This window comes from Nicotiana sylvestris, chromosome 2 (genome assembly GCF_000393655.2).
Source record: "Nicotiana sylvestris chromosome 2, ASM39365v2, whole genome shotgun sequence".
Lineage (NCBI taxonomy): Eukaryota > Viridiplantae > Streptophyta > Magnoliopsida > Solanales > Solanaceae > Nicotiana > Nicotiana sylvestris.
Window position 1 is genome coordinate 8,217,845 of NC_091058.1, and position 20,580 is coordinate 8,238,424.

Below are 20,580 nucleotides of genomic sequence, written 5' to 3' on the forward strand. Positions count from 1 at the left end.
GGGAGGGTAGTGTGTACACAGACCTTACCCCTATCTTGTGACGATAGAAATGTTGTTTCCAATAGACCCTCGGCTTAGGAATACATAAGCACCACATTAATAAAAATATAGACAAGAGCCAGTGCCAAAAAACCAATCATGTGTTTGATTTGACTCTCTGTCTAAGTGCAAGACTGCACACACAATCATTATCGATTTCCACGCAGCTGTCAAGTCCACTTTTGTGCACATGCAGTTTATAAGGTTTTCTATTAATAAGGCCAGAGGATAACGTAAATTCAAAGACACTCTCACTTAAGTCTCCAATTAAACCACTGGAGTTGACTATGTCCTCAAAGGTTAATCTGTTTATCTGTTTGTTCATTCTTCATCTGTGTGCTGCCGCTAGTGTTAGAGGGCACAAGATAGGGATTTATGAGATCAAGAAAGGAGATTTCACTGTTAAGGTCACTAATTTTGGTGCCAGAGTCATCTCTGTTCTTCTTCCTGATAAGCATGGTATGTTTGTCTTTTACATAAATAATATCCAGAGGCGGATTTAAGATTCAAATTTGATATAGCCTATTTTTATGGACTTGTTTTTTATTTGAAATTGTGGGTTCAAATCTAATAACTAATATGATCTTTGTTTCAACATTCTTGATGTGTATATGTCTCCTGTTTTCTTGTGTTCCTTGAAAAAATCAGTCTTATCTTGTTTTGATACTTTCCAGGAAAAATAGGTGATGTTGTTCTTGGATATGATACCATCAAGGAGTACGAGGTTAGTTCACTTTGTTCTGTTTCAATAAATCTACTTGAATTTGCTCTTTGCTAAAAACTTTTTAGTTCGTTTTCTAAAGAGAAAGAGGAGAGATAGATTCCTTCCTTTGATTTTCCTTCTATTTTATTGCAGCAAGTCACTGTGGTTGTGCTTTCTGCGTCTCATGAGTCAATAGCAATTGTGCCATGTAAAAGTTCGTAACCACTTATGAACCAAATGGGGTTAACAACTTTTTATTTGACAATTGCCACTGTTTAATTCGCTAATTGTAGCTTTTTCCTAACAGAAGACCCCATCTCTAGTCTATAATATCTAACCTAAATTACCCATCTTTTGGACTGATGTGAAGTATATTCAAGGAAATTTAGACTGGCAAAATATTCTCTCCATACTTTAAACACATCAAATTTAGATTTTAAATATTCCTCTGGCTTCTTTTCTGACATCAAAACTTGACCCTAATTTTAATGAAATTTTCATTGAAATGACTTCAACAAATATAGTACAGATTCTGCCCAGTGGCGTATACGGTAATTTTTGTAAGCGATGTCAATATTTTCAAAAGTGAATAAATTACTATAATGACAAGCGGTATCATTTTTACATTTATACCCAATATTTTAATTTTATTTATTATTTATATATACATATTAAGAAAAAAATTCGAAGAAGCGGTGTTCAAGCAAGGTGACTACGCCCCTCTGCCACCAAGTTGTTTCAGTTTACTGCACAGTGCACACTGAAATATATGCTTATCCAAGCTGTTTGCCACTCACTTTTTTGAAGCCTCTAACAAGGAGATTCAGGATTTAAGTTCAATATTTAAGGTTCATGGAATTGAATTATTATATTTTTTTAAAATTATGATGTCTCTAATATATATTGAAATTTAATGGACATTTACACATAAATTTATGTACTGCGTTAAAAATACGGGTGCAGATGAACCAATACCAAAAAGCTAACGGGGGTGGACCATCATTAACAAAAGTGGTATCAATGCTCTTCTGTCGCGTGCATTCTTTATGCCTCTTTCATCATTTGAGCCTTCTAGGATTCTCCTTACCTAAAATCAACCATATTGCCTTATTTGTTCCATTTTGTGTGTAACAACTAAATAATGGCACATTTTGGATGCATAAATGAAAGAGATTTGTGAAGGTTTTCGAATATGAACCATATATATTAGATTTGATAGTTAGATAATTTCACATTAATTGGTATCAAATCAACTTTTGACAAGCTCGTTTTAACATGTTTTTGTGCATTTACTCTATAGTGCTGAAGTTCATGCGAAACAGAGTTTTTAATTAGGCAAAATACATAAAGACGACATTAAATTTATCCAAAAAACAGGTTTGAACACTCAAACTAAACGGGTGTTCTTTTACCCTTAAACACATTCTGAAATGAATTATTTTCCTCCTTAACAGCTGATGTGGCAAAAAAACCAAATTAAAAGCGCCTACATAACAGAAAATAAAAAAATAAAAAGTTTACAACAACAACAACAACCCAGTATAATGTCAGTGGAGTCTGGAGAGGATATTGTGTACGCAGACCTTACCCCTACTCTGGGTTAAAGAGACTGTTTACAAATAGACCCCCGGTATCCATCCATCCGATAACTTCTCATCTTGCTCTTGAGAGACTCGAACTCACGACGTGTCGTCGAAGGAAGAAAAAAAGTTTCTTTCTCCTTATTCCTCACCCCTAGTCCTTTTTTTCTTGACAGATAGTGCAATAGACTATTGAAGCTCTAATCCAACTCGAAACCGTTCAAATCCTTCACCCAAATTTCAGTTACAGACTCCATAAATTGCACCAAACAAAATCCAGCAACACCCAACTACTTCCACCGCTGCCATGGCCATCTCCGGAACCCCCACTTCCTCGACCACCTTACAAACCCACTTCCAAATTTTCTTCCACCATTTTTCACTTCTGAAAGCTCATTTCATCCTCTTATATTCACCATTAACACCACCGAAGTATGAATCAACCGATTCAAGTCCCTCTAATGCTTGATGATAAGAGTTTATTTTGATGAAGAATTGAAGATCAACCAGCCACCATTTGTTAAAAATTAGTGCATCTTACATGTTTTATTTACTGTTTTACTTATGTTTACTGAGTCAAATAATTCAGTTCCTATTTTATAGGAATAGTATCAGCTTAGTTGTTAGTTTGGATAAGATTCATTGCTAGTTGTTAGAATCTTTTTAGGAGTTGAACGTTAGTGGTTCAGTCTTATTTATATGCTTTGCATATACTGCTGTAAATCAGAGTTCCAGTGAAAGCAATAACATTCTTCAGTGTTTTATTTCTCCTACAATCTCTTTGACTGCAATTTCTTCTTTCCTCTGTTATTTTTTTGTTTTACCATTGAAGGAATAGTGTTTCGTTTTAGAGCCCGTTTGGATGAGCTTTTAAGCCAAAATAGCTTTTAAGCCATAAGTTAGGAATTCTAACTTTTGGCTTTTGGCTTGTTTTTGTCATTTTAGCTTAAAAACAAGTGCTTAAAAGCACTTTTTTTATGCTATCCAACCACTATAAAATGGCTTAAAAGCACTTAAAACAAGTCAATCCAAACGGACTCTTAGTCAAGAAACATAGTTAGACTCAAAACAAAAAGCCAACTTCAATATGGGTATGAGGAAGAGTAAAAATGGTGGATTATTTTGGAGAGGAGGAAGAAACAGGTAGGGTAGGGTGAGGAAGAAAGTAGATTAGGCCAAGGGAATTTAATTTGTTAAATTTTAATGATTTTCTGACGTGGAAGATGATGTGGAGCGAGTGTACTACACTGCTCAACTTATGACTGGGTTTAGTCAAACAGGGAGGCACTAATTTCATATGAACAAAAAGGATAAAAGAATACCCGTTTAGTCAAACCTGTTTGTTTGGACAAGTTTGCCTTTTAACTATGGTTTATAAAAGTCTTGGGTTACTCCGAACTGATGTCACAGCTTTATCAGTTGGACGCCCAAGATCTTTTTACAATTTCATTTCATTTGAATAATATTTCAAGCTTTCTATGGAATGACTCATTTTATATGCGTAAACAAAAGTAATTTTGTGCAGAATGATACAAGTTCTTTTGGAGCAATAGTTGGAAGAGTTGCAAATCGGATTGGTGGTGCTCAATTTACTTTGAATGGAACCCTTTATAAGCTTATCGCCAATGATGGCAATAACACCATTCATGGTACTCTCAGTAGATCTCTATTTTACCTATGATCCAATTTCACCTCCATATAAACCAAGTTCCCTTCCTCTTACATATGTAAAAACTTCAAAAATATAGGTGGCCCTAAAGGATTTAGTCATGTAATTTGGAAGGTGAGCAAGTACGAGAAAGATGGTCCGCATCCTCACATTACTTTAACTTACCACAGTGCTGATGGTGAACAAGGTGAATATATCTCCTTGGTTATAGTCCACAATACAATACGGTAATTAATTTCCATTTAAAGATACATTATTTTCGTTTGTAGGATTTCCTGGTGATCTTCTTGTCTCTGTTACCTATGCATTGAAAGATCCGTACAAGCTTAGTGTGGTAATGAAGGGAAAAGCACTAAACAAGGCCACTCCAGTTAACTTGGCTCAACACACTTATTGGAACATTGGCGGACACACCAGTGGCAATATCTTGTCCAATGTTATTCAAATTTTTGCATCACAGATCACCCTAGTAGATCAACATCTCATTCCAACAGGCGCACTCGCCCCTGTCAAGAATACGCCCTATGATTTCCTGAAGCCCCGTAAAGTTGGAAGCCAGATCAATAAACTCCAAAATGGATATGACATCAACTATGCACTTGACAGCAGTGAGAATATGAAACCTGTGGCAATAGTTTATGATAAGAAGTCAGGAAGAGTGATGGATTTACAAGCGTCTGCGCCTGGTGTTCAATTCTACACTGCAAACTCTCTCATTAAGAAGGGGAAAGGTGGATATGTGTATCAGCCTCATGCAGCTTTGTGTTTGGAGACTCAAGGATTCCCGGACGCTGTCAATCATCCAAATTTCCCATCGACAATTGTAACTCCGGGAAAGAGCTACATTCACAAGATGCTGTATACGTTCTCAATCACGAAATAGTACTAGAATGCTTATATTAATTTTGTGTCTTTTGTATCTTTTGCATAAATTTATATATCTCTCAAGGTTATATCATATATGTGCTTTGTGAAAAATAGAACACCTGACATTTAAACTCAATACCGTTGTGCTGGGACGGAAATTTCCAAAGAACTGTTTTAAAAATATGTTTGGTAAGTGTTTGCATGTGGACTCACTGTTTTTGGAGTGACAAATTTCTTTCTTTTTTTAGAGCAAATCAGAATTTTTATAAGTGGAGAGGTAGAGAGACTATTTCCGATAGACCGTCGGCTCAATTTGTATCTGTATCGTCTCAAGTTAATTGTTTCCCTTGAGTTTTCATAAGTGGAGTTTACCAAAGATATGCTTTTGGCGTTGATACTGTCCTTCTTTTCTAGCACAGTTAGAAACAGAAAGCTTTTGCTATATTCAAAAATAAATTAGGTTCATAAAGGTACAACTGACTAATCTTCAAGAGAAAGAAAAAAAAAAGAAAAAAAGAATGAGAATGACGGCAACGTGGGTGCTATTTTTTGTAATTACATGTCAACAGAAACGTAGGTACTGTTAAATATGCATAAAGTAATGGGGACCGCTACCTTGACTCTGTCTGTCCACTCATCATTGTTGATTTTCAATGGAGTTATCCCATTTTCAAGCACATTATTTGGCAGACAACTTCTGTCTTGAACACATGCAGATAATAAGTTAAACTCATCCCAAAATTGGAGTGCTGCATATGTCAAGACTGAAGAGGCTCGCTGTGTCAAAACCACAGGAGTTGACTATGTCTTCAAAGATTAGTCCGTTGTTGATCTGTTTTTTCATTCTTCATCTGTCGGCTGCTGCCAGTGTTAGAGGGCGCAAGATAGGGATATATGAGATTAAGAAAGGAGATTTCTCTGTTAAGATCACTAATTATGGTGCCAGAATCATCTCTGTTCTCCTTCCTGATAAGCACGGTATGTCTGTCTTCTACATTATCAATCTAGAGGTGGATCCAGAATTTAAATTTATTGGGTTCAATTTGTGTGGTTCTTAGCACTAAACTATATATATATATATATATATATATATATATATATATATATATATATATATTTATGTTCTGTGTCAAAAATGTTGACCAATTGTGCGTATAGGCCACATCTGCTGGCTGAATCAATCTTACCTTTTGGAAAACATGTTCCTATTTGATAATGTGATCTTGTTTCAACCTTCTTGATGTGTATATTTGGTCTGTTTTCTGCTGTTCCTTTTAAGAAATCAGTCTTACTGTCTCTTGATCCTTTCCAGGAAGAATAGATGATGTTGCTCTGGGATATGACACCGTCGAAGAATACGAGGTTAGTTCACTTTGTTCATTTTCTCATTAAGGAAAAGACAATAAGAAAAATAGAGTGATATACCTCCTGACTTTCCTTTCTTTGATTTGCCTTCTACTTTATTGCATGTCACTGTGGTTCTCTGTGAGTCCATAGAAATTGTGCCATGTGAAAATTCATAGCCAATTGTGAAATCATATTAACAGCTTTTTTCTTTGTCACTGTCTAATTGTAGCTCTTTCCTACAAAGACCGTATCTCTAGCCTATAATGTCTAACTTAAATCTTTCCAAATTATGGACTGATGTCAAGTACATCGAAGGAAACGGAAAACACCAACCTTATACCCGATTTAATTAAATAATCTTTCATTTTGGATACGTAAAAGAAAGTGATTTATGAAGGTTTTTCAGCTACGACCTATATTGCATTAAGGAATTAGATTTGATTGTTAGATTATTTCACTTTGGTATCAGATCAACTTTTGACAAGTTGTTTTAACACGTTTCTGTGCCTTTAAGTCTATTAAAGTCCATGTGAGTAAGAGTTTTGAACATAGTAATGCCCCATTTTAGCTTCAATCTTTCTATGGAATGAGTTGTTTGTATATTGAAATCGTCATACGCATAAACAAATATGAAAGTATTTTTCTGCAGAATGATACAACTTCTTTCGGAGCCCTACTTGGAAGGGTTGCTAACCGGATTGGTGGTGCTCAATTTACATTGAATGGAACGCTTTATAAGCTTATTGCCAATGATGGCGCCAACACGCTGCACGGTATCCTCACTACATTTTCTTTTGGTTTTGGTTTTTCTTCAAATTTTCCTTCCTCTTATATGTAAGAACTTCAAAAATATAGGTGGCCCTGAAGGATTCAGCCGTGTTGTTTGGAATGTTAGCAAGTATGAGCAAGATGGTCCCTATCCCCACATTACTTTAACCTACCACAGTGCTGATGGTGAAGAAGGTGAATCTGTTTAGTTATTCCACAAGATAATTACAGTTATTAATTTCCTTTGGAAGATACAGTATGAGTTGAGTAAAATCCATTATTTTCGTTCGTAGGATTTCCTGGTGATGTTCTTGCCTCTGTTACCTATGCATTGGAAGATCCTTACAAGCTTAGTGTGGTAATGAAGGCAAAAGCACTAAACATGGCCACTCCAGTTAACTTGGCTCAACACACTTATTGGAACATTGGTGGACACAACAGTGGAGATATCTTGTCCAACGTTGTTCAAATCTTTGCATCACACATCACTCCAGTAGACGAACATCTCATTCCTACAGGTGAAATTTCTCCTGTCAAGAACACACCCTATGATTTCCTTAAACCCCGTGAAGTAGGGAGCCAGATCAACGAACTGCAAAGTGGATATGACATCAACTATGCACTCGACAGCAGTGCAGAAATGAAGCCCGTGGCAATAGTTCATGACAAAAAGTCAGGAAGAGTGATGGATTTACAAGCGTCTGCACCTGGTGTGCAATTCTACACTGCAAACTCCCTTATTCAGAAGGGGAAAGGTGGATATGTGTATCAGCCTCATGCAGCATTGTGCTTCGAGACTCAAGGGTTCCCCGATGCTGTGAATCACCCTAATTTCCCTTCAACAATTGTGAGTCCAGGAAAGGCCTACACTCACAAAATGCTGTACACGTTCTCAATCATGAAATACTGGAATTCTTATTAATTTTTTCCACCATCGCTTGTGTCCTTTGTATCTTCTGCATAGATTGATATTTCTGTCAAGGTTATATGCTATTTATAACAAATAAAACACCTGACATTAGACTCAATACAGTTCTGTTTTGATGGAGTTTTCAAAGAACAGTTTTAGACATGTTTAGTGAGTGTTTAGACGCGGATTCACTGGTTTTGGTGTGGATAGTTTTGTTGTTTTTTACCCTTTCTGGAACAAATCAAAACTTGTTTTTAGTTAATAGTCTCCATTTACTATTCTGATCACATTGCTCCATAATAATGGTTTGAGTTTCATAGGTAGAATGTTTTACCATAGATATGCTGTTGGCATCAATTTTGTTCAACCCTTCTAAACATTATACAATGCACAACAACAATTAATGAATGTGATCACTAAAATCAATCCAAAACATATCAAAGAAGAATGATAGTAGCAGAATTAGAAACAAAAAACTATTTAGTACTACATCCTGAAACGAATTAGGTTCTTAAAGGTACATCATCTGATCATGTTATTGAAGGGCCAAAACTGGAAGCTAAATTTTGGGGCATTTAAAAAGTTGAATTCAAGAAATGGCTAATCATGTGATTGACTAGTTTAATAATATATCTTTTAAGCCAAATAAAATCTCAAGTTGTTATTATTTCCAGAATATGAATCATGCAAATGTGGTTTCCATTATTTTATTTACAGTTCAACACAAACAGCTACTGCTTCATATAACAATACATAAAATAATGGCAAAGGCTAACCTGATTCTTTCAATTTCAATACGACACACTCACCAGTCACCATTGTCGATTTTTTTAAATAAGGTTATCCCATTTCCACTCCACGCAGATTATTTGGGAGACAAGTTCTCTTTTGTTCACATGCAGAAAATAATCTAATCCCACAATAACGCCAGATGAGTTGGAAGAGTACATAAATTCAAAGCTTAAGAATCTGTCATTAAGAAGCACTCTCTGAAGGCTCAAAAACACAGGAGTTGACTATGTCTTCCAAGGTTAGTGTGTTAATCTGTTTCTTCATTCTTCATCTGTGGGCTGCCACCAGTGTTAGAGGGCGAAAGATAGGGATATATGAGATAAAGAAAGGAGATTTCTCTGTTAAGATCACTAATTATGGTGCCAGAATAATCTCTGTTCTTCTTCCGGATAAGCATGGTATGTGTATAAAGTGTGTTGTTTTCTGCTACTCCTTGAACACATCAGTCTTATTTTGTCTTTGATCCTTTTCCAGGAAAAATAGGTGACGTTGTTAGTGGATATGACGCCATCGAGGAATACAAGGTTAGTTCACTTTCTGTATTGTGTTTAGATGCATCTATTCGAGTTTGTTAGTAATAGCTTTTGGTTCATTTTCTCATTAAGAAAAAGATGAAAGTTCAATTATTTCAGATGATACCAAAAACCAGCTTTTGATAACTCGTCTTAACAAGTCTTCACGCTTTCAGTTCTACTATTAGTTAAAGTCTACATGAGAGAGGATCTTGAACTTAGTCATGTGCCATTTTAAGTTTATAAGGGCATTAAAAATGGTTTATAAAGGTCTTATGCTGCTCCAAACTATTCTTTTACAGTTTCTGGTTTAGATGCTCAAGATTTTCCCACAATTACAATTCGTTAGAATAATATGTCAAGTTTCGAAATTCTTTGTGATTTTGTGCAGAACGATACACGTTATTTTGGAGCTCTACTTGGAAGGGTTGTTAACCGGATTGGTGGTGCTCAATTTACTTTGAATGGAACCCTTTATAAGCTTATCCCAAATGAAGGAAATAACACGATTCATGGTATGCTCATTACATTTCCTTTGCTTTCTCTTCCACTTTCACCTTCATTTACCCAAATTTCCTCTCTCTCTCTCTATTGTCTGTTTACTGCTTCATTTTCACTTCTTTTGAGCTGAGGGTCTTTCGGAAATAGCCTCTCCATCTTCCTTAGGTAAGGGGTAAGGTCTGCATACACCTCACCCTCCCCAGACCCCACTTATGGGATTTCACTGTGCTTGTTGTTGTTCCTTTCTGTGTCTCTGATATGATTAAACCTCAAATAAAAGGTGGCCCTAAAGGATTTAGCTACGTTGTCTGGAAGGTGAGCAAATACGTGCAAGATGGTCCGTGCCCTTGCATAACTCTAACATACCATAGTGCTGATGGTGAAGAAGGTAAAATCTTGATATTCCATACAAGACAATTAATTTTGTTTTGGCGGACATTATGAATTGAATAAACCTCATCGCTATGTTATGTAGGATTTCCTGGAGATGTTCTTGCCTCTGTTACTTTTGCATTAAAAGATCCTTACAAACTTAGCGTGGTATTTAGGGCAAAAGCGCTGAACAAGGCCACTCCAATTAACCTGTCTCACCACCCTTACTGGAACATTGGTGGTCACAACAGTGGCGACGTCTTGTCCCAGGTTGTTCAAATCTTTGCATCAAACATCACCCCAGTTGACGAACAGCTCATTCCCACAGGCGAGATCGCCCCTGTCAAGAACACACCATACGACTTTCTAAAACCCCGTAAGGTGGGGAGTAGGATCGACAAAATCGATAGAGGATATGACAGAAACTATGTACTTGACAGCAATGAAAAAATGAAACCAGTAGCAATAGTTTATGATAAGAAATCAGGAAGAGTGATGGATATAAAAGCGACTGCACCTTGTGTGCATTTCTACACTGCAAATTGGGTCATTGATGTAAAAGGGAAAGGTGGATATGTGTATCAGCCTCATTCATCACTGTCTTTGGAGACTCAAGGATATCCGGACGCTGTGAACCACCCAAATTTCCCGTCGACAATTGTGAATCCGGGAAAGACTTACACCCACTCTGTGCTGTATACGTTCTCCATCAAGAAATAGTACTACCTAGAATGCTTGGCTTCTGTCTCTTGTATCCTTCTTAAAATATTCTACTTAAATTGATTTTTGTATCATGGTTATATGTTCTCTGTGACAAATAAAACTCTGATATTCATGATATAATATAATTTTGCTTCGTTTAAGTATTTGGATAGTTTTCAAACAACTGTTTTGGATACCACACTTTTGGGAACCACTTCCAGAGGACCCCAACCAAACAAAATTGTTGACCCAAAGCTGCAAAAGAAACATGATAACAAGTAGAGTGTTAATGGTAAAAACTTACATGCACACATTGTTGATAACAAACCAAATGCAGAAATTGTGATTTTTATACACATATTTATCACTTTGATATGATTGAGTAATATGCATTCTTACTTTAATTTTAACGACTTAGGTTAAATTCCTTAGTTTGGTGTAGCAAATAAGTGGCATAGATGCTTATGCTGTAAGACCCTATGAACCGGAAAACGCTATACGCAATTCTAGGACATAAAAATGGAACACACACATAATTTATTGTAATGAGGTTGAAGGGCCAACATTGAAAGCTAAATTTAAGATATTTAAAAAGCAAAAGAATCCAAGAAATGGCGAAACATGTGATTGAGATTATTATGCTTCTCCATCTTTTAAGCCAAATAGTGGGCCAAGTTTAGATTATTTCCACAATAAGAATGTAAGACACTGTATCGCCGCTGGAAAATAATAGCCGAAAAAATATATAAAATTTATATATATATATATATATTTTGTATATTATACACAAAAACAATATAAATTTTATACACTTTTTCGGCTACCAAATATAAATAGTTTTTGGAGCGGGCTAAGTGATAATACCCCAAGAATTACGCCAACGTGGGTGCCATTTTGTTTGGATTTACAAGTCAACACAAACTACTACTGCAATTAGTTACATAAAATAATGGGAGACGGCTAACTTGACTGTCAATTTTAAGACTTCACGCTCATCATTATCCATTTTCTACGGAGCTACCCAATTTCCACGCAGATTAATAGGCAGACAAGTTTTCTTTTGTTCACATGCAGGTAATAATCTAATCCCACAAATAATACCAGATGAGTGGAGGAGTATATAAATTCAAGGCTGAAGAATTGTCATCAAGACACTCCAAAGTCTAAAATACACTAGAGTTGACTATGTCTTTAAAGATTAATTTGTTGGTCTGTTTGATCATTTTTCATCTGTTGGTTGCCGCTAGTGTTAGAGGGCACAAGATAGGGATCTATGAGATCAAGAAAGGAGATTTCTCTGTTAAGATCACCAATTATGGTGCCTCAATCATCTCTGTTCTTCTTCCTGATAAGCATGGTATGTCTGTCTTTTGCCTAATCAAATCCCAATTTTTTGGAAAATGTATTCCGATTTTAACTTCTGTTTTTGTTACTATGTGTACTGTTTTCTGCTATTCCTTGAAGACATTAGTCTTATCTTGTGTTGCTAATTTCCAGGAAAAATAGGTGATGTTGTTCTTGGATATGACACTATCGAGGAATACAAGGTTAGTTCACTTTAATTTGTTCATCGTATTTGAATAAGTTTATTCCAATTTGCTCTTTTCTGATAAAAATTTACTTCATATTCTCATTAAGAAAAAAGAGAAACAGAGAAAGGGAGGGATATATTCTTCTTGCCTTTCCTTTCTTTTGATCGCCGTCCATTTTATTACTACAATGTCGTTCTGGGTCAGTCAGTCTCATATATGGATGTCAAATGGGCGAGTTGAGCATTTCAACGGGTCAAAATGAGTTGAGTCAATAAATAAACCGCCCAAAAGTAACTTGGTTATGACTTATGAGTCAATGGCACCGGTTCTTTGAATTGTACCATGTCAAAATCCATACATTTGATACAGTCTAATTATAGTTCTTTTCTAAACCTCGCATCTTTTGGATTGATGTGAAGTACATTGAAAGAAATCTAGTCGATCAATTTTTAATTAATGGAAATTTGAACTTGAATCATTTGAATTTCAATTTTTTAATGCATTTATTTTCTTCTCTTTTACAATCACTTATATGCTTTGAATACATCTGATTTATTCAAATCTTGTTCATAATCTTAAAATCAGTAAGATGATGTTGCATTTGAAAATTTATGTGAATGAAACCTCTTACGATTACTTTATCTACTATCACCACAAACCGCCACCACCAGCCTCCATCATACAACTACTTTATGTTTTAAGACTGCGTCCCTAGCCTATAATATCTCCGCTAAACTCCCATTTATTGGATTAATGTGAAGTACAGTTGAAGGAAATTCAAAAGCCCCGTTTATTTTCACTTACGAAACTAATTTGGTGCAGAATGATACAAGTTATTTTGGAGCCACACTTGGAAGAGTTGCTAACCGGATTGGTGGTGCTCAATTTACTTTGAATGGAATCCATTATAAGCTTGTCCCCAATGAAGGCAAAAACATGTTGCATGGTACTCTCACTACGTTTCCTTTTCCCTTTGCTTTCTCATCCACTTTTACCTCCATTACACAAAATTCTTTCTGTTTCTGATGCAATTAAAACTTCAAAAATATAGGTGGCCCTAAAGGATTTAGCAAAGTTGTCTGGAAAGTAAGCAAGTACGTGAAAGATGGTCCGTGGCCTTACATAACTCTAACCTACTACAGTGCTGATGGTGAAGAAGGTAAATCTTGGTATTTTATACCAGACAACTACTCATTTCGTATCAATTTTTGTGGCGTAGTTTGATTGAGTACGAGAAGGAGAGTCGTGGCGTAACTGGTAAAGTTGTTGTCATGTGACCAGGAGGTCACGAGTTCAGAACGTGGAAACAGCCTCGTGCAGAAATGCAGGGTAAGACTGCGTACAATAGACCCTTGTGGTCTGACCCTTCCCCGGACCCCGCACATAGCGGGAGTTTAGTGCACTGGGCTGCCCTTAAAGTTTGATTGAGTACGAAATTTAAGAAAGGACATTTGGAGCTTGTGGTTTTAAACATGCCGTAAGATATATGTGGCTATAAAAGCATGCCATTAAGGATAAAATAGGAAATTTAAAGTTAAATTACTTTCAAAATTAGAACTGCGGTAAGTATTCTTTTTGGAACGAACTAATAAGAAAAGTGTCATTGAAATTGCATTGCTTTCTTATGTAGGATTTCCTGGTGCTGTTCTTGCCTCTGTTACCTACACATTGAAAGATTCTTACAAACTTAGCGTGGTATTTAGGGCAAAAGCACTGAACAAGGCCACTCCAATTAACCTGTCTCACCACCCTTACTGGAACATTGGTGGTCACGACAGTGGCGACGTCTTGTCCCAAGTTCTTCAAATTTTTGGATCACACATCACCCTAGTAGATAAACAGCTCATTCCCACAGGCGAAATTGCCCCCGTCAAGAACACGCCATATGATTTCTTGAAACCCCGTAAAGTTGGGAGCAGGATCAATAAACTCAAAAATGGATATGACATCAACTATGTACTTGACAGCACTGAAAAAATGAAACCAGTGGGAATAGTGTATGATAAGAAATCAGGAAGAGTTATGGATGTACAAGCATCTGCACCTGGTGTCCAATTCTACACTGCAAATTTTGTTAATAATACAAAAGGGAAAGGTGGATTTGTGTATCAACCTCATTCAGCATTGTCTTTGGAGACTCTAGTGTTCCCTGACGCTGTGAATCACCCTAATTTCCCGTCGACAGTTGTAAATCCGGGAGAGAAATACGTCCACTCTGTGTTGTATACGTTCTCCATAAAAAAATAGAAGTACTAGAATGCTTATATTTTTTTTATTTCCATTATCCTTGTGGTATTTGTATCTTCTGCATAAATTGATGTTTCTGTCAAGGTTGTATGTTCTTCGTGACTAATAAAACACCTGACATTCAAAATAATTGATAAGTTTTTTTTTCAAGACCAAGTTAAAACTCGTAACTTTATGTCAAGTTAATAGTCTCAGTTGAGATTTCTAGTCTCGTTAATTACTCCGTAAAAATTGTAAGTAGTTTCATACGTGTTTTTACCAAAGATATGCTTTTGACATTGATCCTGTCCTACCAAATTGTTGATGCATTCATGCAAAGTTAGCCGTCTCCATTATTTAGGTATCGTTAACTTCTAAAGTAGCTGTTTGCATTGACTTTTGAATACAAAAAATGGCACCGTCGTTGGCGTGATTCTTATTCTAGAAATAGTCAAAACTTGTCCCATAATTTGGCACAAAAGATATAGTATTAAACTCAACCACTTGTTCCGCCATTTCTTGAACTAAATCTACTCTATAGATACCTCTGAGGTCGTAAATTTAGATGTCAATTGCCCTTCAACAACATCAAAATAGATCATAGTGTTATTCATATTGTAGTCCTTCGGTTTGAGTTTAATATATCTTTTATAACAAATTATGGGACAGGTTTTGATAATGCAGAATAAGAACCACGCCAACGAGGGTGCCAATTTTTGTATTCACAAGTCAATGCAAACAGCCACGTTAACTATACATAAAATAATGGGAGACGGCTAACTTGACTGTGTCAATTTCAAGACTGGACAGTCTGGACTCATCATTGTCCATTTTCTACGGAGTTATCCCGGTTACACGCAGATTATTTAGGCAGACAACTTCTTTTTTGTTCACATGCACATAATAATCTAATCCCACAATAATGCCAGATGAATCCTAGGAGTGCATAAATTTAAGGCTGGAGAAGCTTCACTAAGGCACTCTAAAACAACTAGAGTTGACTATGTCTTCAAAGATTAGTCTGTTGTTGATCTGTTTGTTCATTCTTCATCTGTGTGCTGCTGCTAGTGTTAGAGGGCGCAAGATTGGAATCTATGAGATCAAGAAAGGAGATTTCTCTGTTAAGATCACTAATTATGGTGCCACAATCATTTCCGTCCTTCTTCCTGATAAGCATGGTATGTCTGTCTACCTTAATCAATCCCATCTTTTGACCACTCTTAACCGTAAGTCTCGGGTTCGAGCCGTGTGAAAGGAGAAGCCCTGGTAGTGGCATTCCTCTTTAGTGGGTCGCAAATCTGTATTAGTCAGTAGGGTATATCAAATCGTTAATTAAAAAAATTCCATCTTCCAGAAAACCTAGTCCTGTTTTAAATCTGCTTTGTTTGAACCTTCTTGATGTGTTTATCAGTACTGTTTTCTGCTATTCCTTGAAGAAATCAGTTTTACCTTGTGTTGATCCTTTCCAGGAAAAATAGGCGATGTTGTTCTGGGATATGACACCATCAAGGAATACAAGGTTAGTTCACGTTTGTTTGTCATTGTACTTCAATGCGTCTATCCCAAACTTGCTCTTTTCTAAAAATTCACATTCTCATTAAGAAAAACGAGAACAGAGAAAGAGAGAGGGTGGTTCAACTTTAAGTCACTAATTTTATTGAGCTGCTCCTACCTTGAATTGTGCCAATGTCAAACTCCATAGTCATTTGACAATTATCTAATTGTAGTTCCTTCAACAAAGATCGGGTCCCTAGCCTATAATATCTTCCCTAAACCTCCCATCTTTGTGAAGTATACTGAAGGATATTAGCTCCGTCTGTTTTCACTTAAGAACAAAATTTGGTGCAGAATGATACAAGTTATTTTGGAGCCGCACTTGGAAGGGTTGCTAACCGGATTGGTGGTGCTCAATTTACTTTGAATGGCACCCATTATAAGCTTGTTGCCAATGAAGGCGTAAACATGTTACATGGTACTCTCGCTATACATTTCCTTTTCTTTCTCTTCCCCTTTAGCCAAATTCCCTTTCTCTGTCTCTGATGTAACTAAATGTTCAAAAATATAGGTGGTCTTAAAGGATTTAGCAAAGTTGTCTGGAAGGTGAGCAAGTACGTGCGACATGGTCCAAGTCCTTACATAACTCTAACCTACTACAGTGCTGATGGTGAAGAAGGTAAATCTTCGTATCCATACAAGACAATTACACCCGTTGTTTCAGTTCATGTGGCGTAGTTGTCTGGATACGAAATTTAAGAACTAAGGCTTTTAGAACTTGTGATTTTAAACATGTCATGATATTTTTTTGGATAAAAGCATGACATTACGGGTAAACTCCATTGCTTTCTTATGTAGGGTTCCCTGGTGATGTTCTTGTCTCTGTTACTTATGCATTAAAAGACCCTTACAAACTTAGCGTGGTATTTAAGGCAAGAGCTCTAAACAAAGCCACTCCAATTAACCTGTCTCACCACCCTTACTGGAACATTGGTGGTCACAACAGTGGTGATGTCTTGTCCCAAGTTCTTCAAATCTATGCATCACACATCACTCCATTAGATAAACAGCACATTCCTACAGGCGAAATTTCCCCCGTCAAGAACACACCCTATGACTTCCTGAAACCCCGTAAGGTGGGGAGCAGGATCGATAAAATCCAAAATGGATATGACATTAACTATGCGCTTGACAGCAGTAGGAAAATGAAACCTGTGGCGATTGTTTTTGATAAGAAGTCAGGAAGAGTGATGGATATAAAAGCGACTGCACCTGGTGTGCAATTCTACACTGCAAACTTTGTCATTAATACAAAGGGAAAAGGTGGATATGTATATCAACCTCATTCAGCCTTGTGTTTGGAGACTCAAGGATTCCCGGATGCTGTCAATCATCCAAATTTCCCTTCAACTATTGTGACTCCTGGAAAGACCTACCTTCACTCCGTGTTGTACACGTTTTCTATCAAGAAATAATATACTTATATTGTTTTTGTGTCTTTTGTATCTTCTGCATAAATTGATATTTCTGTCAAGGTTATATGTTCTTCCTGACAAATAATATACCTGACATTTGGACTCAATACAGTTGTGTTTTAATTGAGTTTACAGAGAACTGCTTTCAGATATATCAGAATTTGTTTTTAGTTAATAGTCTCCATTGAGTGTTCTGATCACATTGCTTCATAAAAATAGTCTGCATTTTCATAGGTGGCAATGTTTAGCCAAAGATGTGCTGTTGACATAATTCTGTTCCTACCCTTCTAAACATTGTACATTACATAATAACAACTAATGAATGTAGTTAGTAGAAGCAATCTAAAACATGGAGTATTAAAGAAGGTGAAATAGCACAATTAGAAACAAAAAGCTATTGCTACATACCAAAATGAATTAGATTGGTAAAGGTACAACTCACAAATCTTCGAGTTTATTCTGGACACAAATGCATTGATTATTTTAGAAACAAAATCTTACCTTTTTAAACTATGTTATACGAACTTAATCAGCTTACCTTTTTAATCCTAGCTTTGGGGGTGGGGGTGGGGGATGGGGGGTGGAGGGTGCACTTTCCACAACCAAAGAAAGTTGTTGATACAAAGTCGCAATGGAAACTGGGTAGCAAGCAGAGTGTTCAAACAGAAGGTTTAAAACCAAAACCTTCTGTTTTGTTATATCTTTATATTCTTTGGTTATGGGTTTTACTGTTATATACTACTAATGCAGAGCTGAGACAATTTCATAGGTGCTGAAGTATAATATTCAGAGGCGGATATAGTGTACTGTCTACGGGTCCAACTAAAAAATTGTAAGTAAAAATTCATTAAAATTGCAAAAATAATAGATATAAACCCATAACTTTAAAAATATAATGAGTTTGCAAGAATATTATGGAACAAGGTTGCAAGAATTTACAGCAGCTAATTCGCATGGGCAGCAGCAGACCATGTCGAGCAGTACAACTGGTACTCTTCCAGTAATAAATCAGACTGGACAACAGCAGCAACAGTTGAATGCAACAGCTGAGCAGCAAATTCAATTTGCGCAAGATCTTCAACAAATTGTTACAACCACTCCAACTATATCTTTGGAGGATAGAAAGCTTCTGGACGCATTGGTAATTTCTAAGCCTCTTAATTTGTTAACTCCATCTCAAGTTTGCAGCACTGGACAGCCGAGCAAGGTTAGAAATAATGTGCAAAGGGTTCAACAACATCAAGACAAGACAGTCATAACAAAGGCACAAGATGCAAATGTACTGATGACTCAAAACACTACCCAAAACTTGCCAAATACAGTAAACTTTGGATGGGACATTTACGAAGAAGGAGAGGAAGATGAAATGTTGCAAGAATGTCGTGCACATGCAGTAAAACAAGGTGATTTATCACCAATGTATAGCGACAAAGGTAAGAAGACTCATACAAGGAAAAATAGTTGGGACGACAAAGTTAGTGATTTTTTAAATGTTAGGCGACCTCCAATGAGAGTTGCCAAACAAAAGCAGCTGCCCCAACTACATCAACGAGGTCCAACCATTCAAAAAAGAAATGATGATTTTTGAATACATTTTGAACACGGGTGAGGAAAACAACAAAAAATTACAAATTGAAGATTTTACAAGTTTGGAAAAGAAGGGACAAGATTATAATTCCTACTACATTCTATTTTATCATTATATAAGTATTATCATTTGTAATATCATCACAGAGTATGTTATAAACTCTGTGATGATCATTGAATGTTTGGTATTCTCCAGTTCTTATTTTTTACATGCTTGTTAGTAGGTGAGGCCTTTTTTTTGCCTCAATAGGATTAGTAAGGTAAGATTTAGCCCGGTTAGTGACATTTACGATGCAAATGTACTGATGACTCAAAACACTACCCAAAACTTGCCAAATACAGTAAACTTTGGAAGGGACATTTACGAAGAAGGAGAGGAAGATGAAATGTTGCAAGAATGTCGTGCACATGCAGTAAAACAAGGTGATTTATCACCAATGCATAGCGACAAAGGTAAGAAGACTCATACAAGGAAAAATAGTTGGGACGACAAAGTTAGTGATTTTTTAAATGTTAGGCGACCTCCAATGAGAGTTGCCAAACAAAAGCAGCTGCCCCAACTACATCAACGAGGTCCAACCATTCAAAAAAGAAATGATGATTTTTGAATACATTTTGAACACGGGTGAGGAAAACAACAAAGAATTACAAATTGAAGATTTTACAAGTTTGGAAAAGAAGGGACAAGATTATAATTCCTACTACATTCTATTTTATCATTATATAAGTATTATCATTTGTAATATCATCACAGAGTATGTTATAAACTCTGTGATGATCATTGAATATTTGGTATTCTCCCGTTCTTATTTTTTACATGCTTGTTAGTAGGTGAGGCCTTTTTTTTGCCTCAATAGGATTAGTAAGGTAAGATTTAGCCCGGTTAGTGTTGCCTTGGTCCTATGCCTTTGGAAAAATATCCACACGGCTAGGAGATTATATGCCCTCGTGAGACTTTGCCGGCAACTACACCATGAATCCTCTACATGAGGCTGCCATCATAAGGCAATGTGAGGCGCAGATGAATGATTATATAGCCAAGACATATGGGTAACAATACCGGTGTTATTGTCCCCCTTATTTGTACTTTTCCTAATTATTGTATTTTTCTTTTCTTTTATTAATAAAAAACTAGCCCTGGGCGCTTGTCTAGTGGATTGCCAAAAATAAAATATATATATATATATATATATATATAATGAGTTCAATGTTAAAAACATTAAAATTGAACCCATCGAATTTAAATTCTTGATCCGCCTCTGATAATATTTTGTAACTTTCGATTATAGGCTCTACCGCTATAGTAATTATCCTTTGGACGACATCCAAGAAGCTGTTTCTACACAAAATAAATTCCTAAATAATTTCACAGAACCAAGATTGCAGCCTCCCCTAACATGAGTGAATGCTCAGGTCATAGACATAGTTATCCTAGTCACTGTGAGTGTGTTTGGTACGACGAATGTCATTTTTCCATGGAAAATGTTTTCTGATCCTTGATTTC

The 20,580-nt window shown here is 36.3% G+C and overlaps 4 protein-coding genes across 4 annotated transcripts; all 4 read left to right on the forward strand.

Annotated features, from left to right (window-relative positions):
- The first annotated feature begins 268 nt into the window (after positions 1-268).
- On the forward strand, positions 269-4,949 carry LOC104228655 (uncharacterized). The gene is made up of 5 exons (XM_009781159.2): positions 269-498; positions 714-763; positions 3,848-3,971; positions 4,071-4,178; positions 4,261-4,949. The coding sequence occupies exons 1-5, from the start codon at positions 327-329 to the stop codon at positions 4,872-4,874; spliced, it is 1,068 nt and encodes a 355-aa protein (XP_009779461.1). The 5' UTR covers positions 269-326; the 3' UTR covers positions 4,875-4,949.
- A 522-nt stretch (positions 4,950-5,471) lies between these two features.
- Positions 5,472-8,001, forward strand: LOC138868075 (uncharacterized). The gene is made up of 5 exons (XM_009781153.2): positions 5,472-5,836; positions 6,171-6,220; positions 6,855-6,978; positions 7,061-7,168; positions 7,267-8,001. The coding sequence occupies exons 1-5, from the start codon at positions 5,614-5,616 to the stop codon at positions 7,893-7,895; spliced, it is 1,134 nt and encodes a 377-aa protein (XP_009779455.1). The 5' UTR covers positions 5,472-5,613; the 3' UTR covers positions 7,896-8,001.
- A 759-nt stretch (positions 8,002-8,760) lies between these two features.
- Positions 8,761-10,888, forward strand: LOC138868077 (uncharacterized). The gene is made up of 5 exons (XM_009781158.2): positions 8,761-9,073; positions 9,150-9,199; positions 9,579-9,702; positions 9,969-10,076; positions 10,164-10,888. The coding sequence occupies exons 1-5, from the start codon at positions 8,902-8,904 to the stop codon at positions 10,778-10,780; spliced, it is 1,071 nt and encodes a 356-aa protein (XP_009779460.1). The 5' UTR covers positions 8,761-8,901; the 3' UTR covers positions 10,781-10,888.
- Positions 10,889-11,752: 864 nt separating this feature from the next.
- LOC104228654 (uncharacterized) lies at positions 11,753-17,664 on the forward strand. The gene is made up of 8 exons (XM_009781150.2): positions 11,753-12,119; positions 12,260-12,309; positions 13,117-13,240; positions 13,346-13,453; positions 15,990-16,039; positions 16,369-16,492; positions 16,586-16,693; positions 16,873-17,664. Exons 1-8 carry the CDS (start codon positions 11,948-11,950, stop codon positions 17,487-17,489), a joined length of 1,353 nt encoding a protein of 450 aa, XP_009779452.1. The 5' UTR covers positions 11,753-11,947; the 3' UTR covers positions 17,490-17,664.
- Positions 17,665-20,580: the final 2,916 nt, after the last annotated feature.